General features: G+C 38.4%; 1 protein-coding gene across 1 annotated transcript; it reads left to right on the top strand.

The window, feature by feature from the left end:
* Positions 1–7,086: 7,086 nt before the first annotated feature.
* On the top strand, positions 7,087–8,214 carry LOC131622629 (uncharacterized). The gene has a single exon (XM_058893667.1). It carries the CDS (start codon positions 7,087–7,089, stop codon positions 8,212–8,214), a length of 1,128 nt encoding a protein of 375 aa, XP_058749650.1.
* Positions 8,215–8,658: the final 444 nt, after the last annotated feature.

Genomic DNA, 8,658 nt, shown 5'->3' with positions numbered 1-8,658 from the left:
GTCGACCTAACTGGAAACAACTGCCTTTAGGTCGACCTAAACCTTCAACAGGTCAACCTAACTGACTTTAGGTCGACCTAAACCTTCAGCAGGTCAACCTAACAGATTTTAGGCCAACCTAACAGGTCAACCTAACTGGGACAATTTCAACTCTGCTTCTGTTAGGTCGACCTAAGCACTAAAGTAGGTCAACCTATTTGCTGAAAACTTCCCAAATTATGTGTTTTCTCTGCTCCAACATACCAGCAACTATATATATCATTCCATGTTAGTTATTCATCAACACCAAAGACTGAAAGATACACAAAGGCTTCTCATCTTCGTTCTTCGTCATCTCCAACACAATTACACATAATCATTCTTGCGTTGAGGGTTAGTGATCGAGTTCGATAACGTCCATGGAACGGAATTAAAGATTCCTAGTGGGTGAAGATTTGTGGGGTTTTTTGGTGAATAAAATCTGCGGGTTTTGTCCTCCAAGATAGGTGTTTCTTGGGGGTTTTTATCAAGAGGTTTCAACGAGGATCCAACTGAGTGTGAAGATTGAAGAACAAGGGTTCAAGGCAATTCAAGACACTGCAGAAAAGGGATCGAGTGAAGCTCTTGGATCACCTTGATCTGACTTAAGATTAAGGGGGAAGAAGATTCAAAGGATCGACATAATTGGTTTATGGTTTATCGCTTTCTAATCTTCTTTGTATAAACTGCTTTCAACATTAATGAAAGATTTCCCAATTTCAGTTTGGAATTGGGGGCAGACGTAGTCGTAGCGAGGACGATCGACGAACTGCCTAAACAAATATCGTGTTCTTGTCGCTTTTACCTTTTCATTTACGTTCTGTTCATATTTGGTTATAATAGCAAATTGATCAACGATTCGAGTGTTAAGATTGTGAATTAAGAACTTATATAAACATCACAATCCATCACACATTGAATCACCATCAATTTGATCATTATCACCAAGTGTTTGTGTTTTTGCTTCTTTCACCATTACTGCATTGCAAACGTCGTTCATCATATAAGAAGTTAATTGATTTTCAATAGAGCGACGTATTGATTCTATAGTGTATTCTCTTATCGTTTATCTCAAGCTAGTTAGTGGTTTTAACACATATACAATCGTTTCAATAGTGGTTCGGAATAGACGCGAGTCGATTCAGAATCACTTCCGCTTAAAGTTCAATTAATTCCGCAAAACTGTTTAAGATCTATTCACCCCCCCTCTAGATCCTAAGGCCAGCGTCTAACAAGTGGTATCAGAGCTCTGGTTTATTCCGTGCTACGTGAAACACTTATTGGAAAGATGGCTTCCGGACCTAAAGGGGCTCACAATAGAGCTCCAGTTTTCAACGGTGAAAACTATGGCTATTGGAAGGATTGTATGTGTGTCCACATCAATGCAATTGATAGGAACATCTGGACAGCTATTGTCAATGGTCCCTTTCAGATCACCATGACAAATGCAGCTGGTGCAGTTGTTCCAAAACCAGAAAATACTTGGGATGCTGAAGATGAAAAGAGATATGCATACGATTGGAAAGCGAGAAACATTCTAATCTCAGCTCTAGGAGTTGATGAATACTATCGCGTTTCCCATTGTAGATCCGCTAAAGCTATGTGGGACACATTGCAAGTTGCCCACGAGGGAACGGATGATGTCAAACTAGCTAGGATCAATACGTTAACTCAAGAGTTCGAACTCTTCCACATGGAAGATGGTGAATCCATCGAAAACATGCATAAGAGATTCGTTCACCTGAAAAATCGGTTAAATTCTCTTGATAGACCTGTTTCCAATGCAGTTGCTACTAACAAAATCTTAAGATGCTTGAACAGGGAATGGCAACCCAAGGTTACAACAATAAAGGAAGCAAATGATCTAAACACCTTAGACATTACCACTCTCTTTGGTAAACTAGAGGAACATGAACAACACCTTAAATGCCTTGACATGCATGAGAAAAGGGCAAAGAAAGAAAAGAACATGGAGAAAGAGGTAGAGAAGAAGTCAATAGCTCTAAAAGCTTCAAGCTCCAAGACCTCAAGACAAGAGCTAGAGGATAGTGATACAAGTGATGACGAAGACTCCGATGATGAGGAAATGGGACTGTTTGTGCGAAGATACAACAAATATCTAAAGAAAAATGGAGCAAAACATTCTGATAAAGGCTTGATCAACTATAGAAAGCTATCAAACAAGTTCAAACAAGATGACAACAACAAAGGAAAAATCAAAGGCCCTTGCTTTAATTGTGGGAAAGCCGGTCACTACAAACCGGATTGTCCATACCTTAAGAAGGAAAAAGAGAAGAACCAAAGCAAAGGTCATAACAAATCTAAGAGAGCCTACATAGCATGGGAAAGTGATTCATCTAGTGAAAGCTCATCAAGCGATGAAGAAAAATCAGCAAACCTATGTTTTATGGCTCATCAACACAAGAAAAAGAAAGCTGTAAGTCATCTTATACCTGAACTCGTAGATAAGGTATCTCATTCTCAACTAAAACTTGCTTTTGAAGAATTACATAGAGATGCAATTAAAGCTTTCAAACTTTTGGCCTCAAATAAGAAAATCTTTTCATATCTTGAATCAAAAGTTGAGAAAACCGAATAGGATATGGAAGCTTTAAAACAATCTATGCTAGACATTCAAAAGGATAAAGTTGAAATAGATCCTAAATCATGGTTTGGTTGTAAGACATGTCACATTTGGCAAAAAGAAGTAAGAGATCTAAAAGACAAGTTAGACAAGGCTCTACAACCAAAAGTGACTTTTGCGGTTGATCCAAATAAGTTCAAAAGATCGTATACTCCTCTATATAGTAAATACACTTTTGTACCAAAAGTATCAACTAGCAAAACAGCATATTCTCATCATATTACCTGTCATTATTGTTGCAAAAAGGGTCATACCATTGAAAAATGCAAATTTAGGAGGATTTTAGTTCCTAAAGGAGTATTTCAATGGTTGCCTAAGTGCAACAATTTATGTACTCACCACCTAGGACCCAATGAAGATTGGGGACCTTCCACTCTAAATTAATTTTGCAGGAAAAGTGTCTTGACATTGCCGAAAGGTTGTGGTTCCTTGATAGCGGATGTTCAAGACACATGACGGGAGACATATCACTCTTTGTTGAGTTCCACGCAAAGAAAAAGGGGTATGTTACCTATGGAGACAACAATCGGGGAGCTATACTTGGTAAAGGAAGTGTAGGTAACCCGTCTACCACAACTATAACTGATGTGTTACTAGTAGAAGGTCTTAAACATAATCTCCTAAGTATTAGTCAATTGTGCGACAAAGACTTCAAAGTAACTTTTACAAATTCTGGCTGCACAATAGAACATATTAAGAAAAGAGATATCATGTTTAATGGCACATGAGTAAACCACATTTATATGCTAAAACTTGGACGAAGGCATATTTTTTTTGGTTACTCTCAATCTAGTAAGGCATATAGGCATATAGGTTCTCTCAATTCAGTTACTACTTATTGTTGAAGAGTCAGTTCATGTGTCCTTTTGATGAATCTTATGCAAAATGTGTCGAGAAAGGTATATCTTTTGATAGTGCAGGCCCATCTATTGAAGACATTGTCAAAGATAAGGAAGACGAAAGTGAAAGTGTTGCAAAGGAAGATGCTAAGAAAGAGAAAGATGAGTCTCATGACAGTGTTGAAAAAGAAAGCATCTCAAACAATGAAGAACTTCCTAAGGCCTGGACAAATGTAAAAGATCATCCAATCGACAACATAATAGGGGACATCTCAAAGGGCGTGACAACACGCTCCAAGATAAGTAACTTTTGTCATCATTTTGCTTTTGTTTCACAAGTTGAACCGAAAAACGTGAAGGACGCATTACTTGATGAGCATTGGCTAATGGCCATGCAAGAAGAATTAAACCAATTTAAACGGAATGATGTTTGGGACTTTGTCTCTCATCCGAGAGATCATCAAGTAATCGGTACTAGATGGGTTTTTCGTAACAAACTTGATGAAAACGGAGTTATCACTAGAAACAAAGCTAGATTAATTGCTCAAGGTTACAATCAATAGGAAGGTATTGATTATGAAGAGACATACGCTCCTGTAGCACGTCTCGAAGCTATTCGCCTCTTACTTGCCTATGCTTGTTCAAAAGACTTCAAACTATTCCAAATGGATGATATTATATTTGGGTCGACTAATGCAAAACTTGTCAAAGAATTTTCTAAGCTCATGCAGAGTGAATTTGAGATGAGTCTCATGGAGCTACTCAAAAGATTTGGAATGAGTGAAGCGAAGGAGATTGACACACCTATGGCAACAAATACTAACCTAGACAAAGATGAGAAAGATATCAATCTTGTCCAAAGGAATCTCACTTAAAAGCTGTCAAAAGAATTCTGCGATATCTACGTGGAACTCCTACATATGGCCTATGCTTGATCGTATACCTATCATGTGCGACAACACAAGTGCCATAAACTTGAAGAGCAAGAAGCAACTAGCTGACATCTTTACCAAACCTCTTGCAACGGAGCAGTTCTTCAACATTCATTGGGAATTAGGGATATTAGATATCTCTAATTTGAGCTAAATGCGTTTGTTTTCTTAGTATTGATTATGCTCAAGCTAACATCTCTCTCAGTATGAAGGTAGTTCATCATCAAATCAAGTATCATTCCACATTGACTAGAGGAATATACTTCATTCTACGAAATGATGACGAGATACCTATAATTGAGAAAGTGGTAACATGTTTGTTGTTCACTTCCAAAAATATCATTGATGCTATAATATGCTATCAATTAACATGTTTATAGTGACTTCTTATATGCTTCTCCACCTATCTCATTTACATGTATATGTTGTTCATCATTACTCATAACATATCATGTTTGGACATAAAAATAGTAGAATAAGCATACATCTAACATGTTTGGGCAAACGTTAGCGAGCATTGCATTAGTTCGTTTCATTGCATTGCATCTCATTTCTGTCATGTTATTATGTCTTTTATTACTTGAACTTAAGCTTGGTTTGTACCGTTAAATATGTTTGAATATTATGCTCTATTTCTTTACTATTGTGTTATGTAAGACATTGTTTTGTTTAGATTATTTTGTTATTCTCTTCTACTATTCTCCTGGTTTCTTTTGATGTTGTCAAAGGGGGAGATGAGTTGAGAGTGCGGGGGAGCTTAGTACGGGGGAGCTTACGCATACAAGACTGGGGGAGCTTTCGTCATTTAATCAAATGTTTGCCATCATCAAAAAGGGGGAGTTTGTAAGAACAAGCATACACTCACAAATGAGTTTTTGATTCATGGCAAACATCACAAGCAACCAAATACAAAAGCATAAATGAATGACTCAAGACAATGGAAGATTATGAAGCTCAAATCACTCAGAAAATGGTATTGCATCTGTTAGGTCGACCAAGCAAAGCCCTAGGTCGACTCAAAACCAGAGCAAACTCAGCAAAACTGACAAGGTCACTGTTAGGTCGACCTACCCACACTCCTAGGTCGACCTAAACTGAAGGGATTTACACATGTCACTGTTAGGTCGACCTACCCACACTCCTAGGTCGACCTAAACTGAAGAAAAGTCACAAAAATGCATTTCAACTGACTTTAGGTCGACCTAAACCTTCAACAGGTCGACCTAACTGGAAACAACTGCCTTTAGGTCGACCTAAACCTTCAACAGGTCAACCTAACTGACTTTAGGTCGACCTAAACCTTCAGCAGGTCAACCTAACAGATTTTAGGCCAACCTAACAGGTCAACCTAACTGGGACAATTTCAACTCTGCTTCTGTTAGGTCGACCTAAGCACTAAAGTAGGTCAACCTATTTGCTGAAAACTTCCCAAATTATGTGTTTTCTCTGCTCCAACATACCAGCAACTATATATATCATTCCATGTTAGTTATTCATCAACACCAAAGACTGAAAGATACACAAAGGCTTCCCATCTTCGTTCTTCGTCATCTCCAACACAATTACACATAATCATTCTTGCGTTGAGGGTTAGTGATCGAGTTCGATAACATCCATGGAACGGAATTGAAGATTCCTAGTGGGTGAAGATTTGTGGGGTTTTTTGGTGAATAAAATCTGCGGGTTTTGTCCTCCAAGATAGGTGTTTCTTGGGGGTTTTTATCAAGAGGTTTCAACGAGGATCCATCTGAGTGTGAAGATTGAAGAACAAGGGTTCAAGGCAATTCAAGACACTGCAGAAAAGGGATCGAGTGAAGCTCTTGGATCACCTTGATCTGACTTAAGATTAAGGGGGAAGAAGATTCAAAGGATCGACATAATTGGTTTATGGTTTATCGCTTTGTTATCTTCTTTGTATAAACTGCTTTCAACATTAATGAAAGATTTCCCAATTTCAGTTTGGAATTGGGGGCAGACGTAGTCGTAGCGAGGACGATCGACGAACTGCCTAAACAAATATCGTGTTCTTGTCGCTTTTACCTTTTCATTTACGTTCTGTTCATATTTGGTTATAATAGCAAATTGATCAACGATTCGAGTGTTAAGATTGTGAATTAAGAACTTATATAAACATCACAATCCATCACACATTGAATCACCATCAATTTGATCATTATCACCAAGTGTTTGTGTTTTTGTTTCTTTCACCATTACTGCATTGCAAACGTCGTTCATCATATAAGAAGTTAATTGATTTTCAATAGAGCGACGTATTGATTCTATAGTGTATTCTCTTATCGTTTATCTCAAGCTGGTTAGTGGTTTTAACACATATACAATCGTTTCAATAGTGGTTCGGAATAGACGCGAGTCGATTCAGAATCACTTCCGCTTAAAGTTCAATTAATTCCGCAAAACTGTTTAAGATCTATTCACCCCCCTCTAGATCCTAAGGCCAGCGTCTAACATGTTTAAGATCTATTCACCCCCCCTCTAGATCCTAAGGCCAGCGTCTAACATAAAGCTCCCTCGATCCCCTAGAATTCTAAAAACGACAAACTTTCCTAGTAGTTCTGCTAGCTACTCTCTGAGGTTGATCTACTTCAATTGTTCTCACAGGCGTCAAACAAGTTCTGGCTCTCTAAGTTTCGGAATGTCTCAGCAATCGAGTGATGATTCCCCCGTTTCAGACTCGGCAACACTGGAAGAGTCCTCTAACCCTAATAGAATTCTTAAGGTTGTCCCTTTAAGGACGATTAGCAGTGACGAAGTAAATGCCACAAAGCCTAAAACGACTCATGTAAAACGGCCCAGGGAGGGTATTCACAACAAGGGTACCAAATCCTCAGCATTTGCTACCATGGAGGAACTTACTAAAGAAGGATCCAAATATGTCGATAGCGCAATTACCAGGATTGTCACTCGTATTCTGAAGGAGAATCATCAAGTGCCTGGAATATCTATTCCTCTTCAAACCATAATGGCTGATCCCCTCAATAACACCAATAAGGTTGAGGCTGTTCACACCGTTGATAGTGACCTAGAAATCAACAAGGATGAACAAGGGTTTGCTAAGAATACCAATGTTACCGAGGATGTCATTGACATCGACAATAATGAGCACCCTAAGGCCAATACTGAAACTGATACTAATGTGGTAGACTTAGATGAGTACTCTGACGACGAATTACTTACCTCCTTGAATCCTAGTGTAGCCAACATGCTAATGACAAGAAGAAAAGGCAAAGCTGTTGTCCAAGGATCTCCTAAAAGGAGCACTCAAGTAAACAACCCTGCCAAAGACACTGTCAGGAAGAAGAGTACTTCTGCAGGTCCTGTCAAGAGCAAAGCTGTAACCAAGAGTAAAGGGGTTGGTCCATCAAAATCTTGGAGCAGGGTCATTCCAAAGAAAAGAAAGGAGCGGGAAATTGTTGAGCCTGAATCTGATGTTGAAGTGAATGTCCCTTACATTCCATCGAGGAAGAAGCCTACAACCAGTAAGCTTGCTGCTAGTATTCCTGAAGTTCCCATGGATAATGTGTCTTTCCACTTTGCCTCTAGTGCCTGCGGATGGAAGTATGTTCTTCTAAAGAGATTGGCTGTTGAAAGGGAATTGGCTCCAAATGCTCTTGAAAACCAGGAGGTCTTAGAGCTGATTCAAGAAGCTGGACTTCTAAAAGAATTTGTGGTAAACCTATCTGAAGATTGTGGCAACAACAGGAGTGCAGACTACAGAAAGGTGTTTGTAAGAGGTAAGTGTGTATCGTTCTCTCTTCTATGATTAATAAATTCTTGGGAAGAATAGATGAAGCACAAACCGAGCTGGAAGTAACAGACAGCCAAGTCTGTCAAGTGATCACAGCCAAGCAGGTAATTCGGTTTGTCTATACGGACAAAAGGACCATTTAAAACAAAATTTCACAAATCATGATCAATTTGAGTCAAAAAAAATTTAATTCTTTCTTTCCATATATCAAGCCTTTCACCATCAAACAGTGGATGTGTATTTGTGAAAAGTCCCTTATTAAAAACAGAAGAACTGTTTAAAGTCTTCACTCTATCTCCTAAGACGATTAGTCTTATAAAAAAAATTAGAATCCAATGCCACTTGTTAACCAAGTAACTCCAAACACAAGAGAAGGAGGACGGGGGTGAAATGTGTTGATTAAAAAACAATGTCAAATTATGAAAATTAAGTTAGTAAAAACTTTTAAGTTAATATTAT

Source organism: Vicia villosa, unplaced genomic scaffold (genome assembly GCF_029867415.1).
Source record: "Vicia villosa cultivar HV-30 ecotype Madison, WI unplaced genomic scaffold, Vvil1.0 ctg.000034F_1_1_3, whole genome shotgun sequence".
NCBI lineage: Eukaryota > Viridiplantae > Streptophyta > Magnoliopsida > Fabales > Fabaceae > Vicia > Vicia villosa.
Note: the sequence above shows the minus strand (reverse complement) of the source record. Positions and strands in the feature narration are given on the sequence as shown.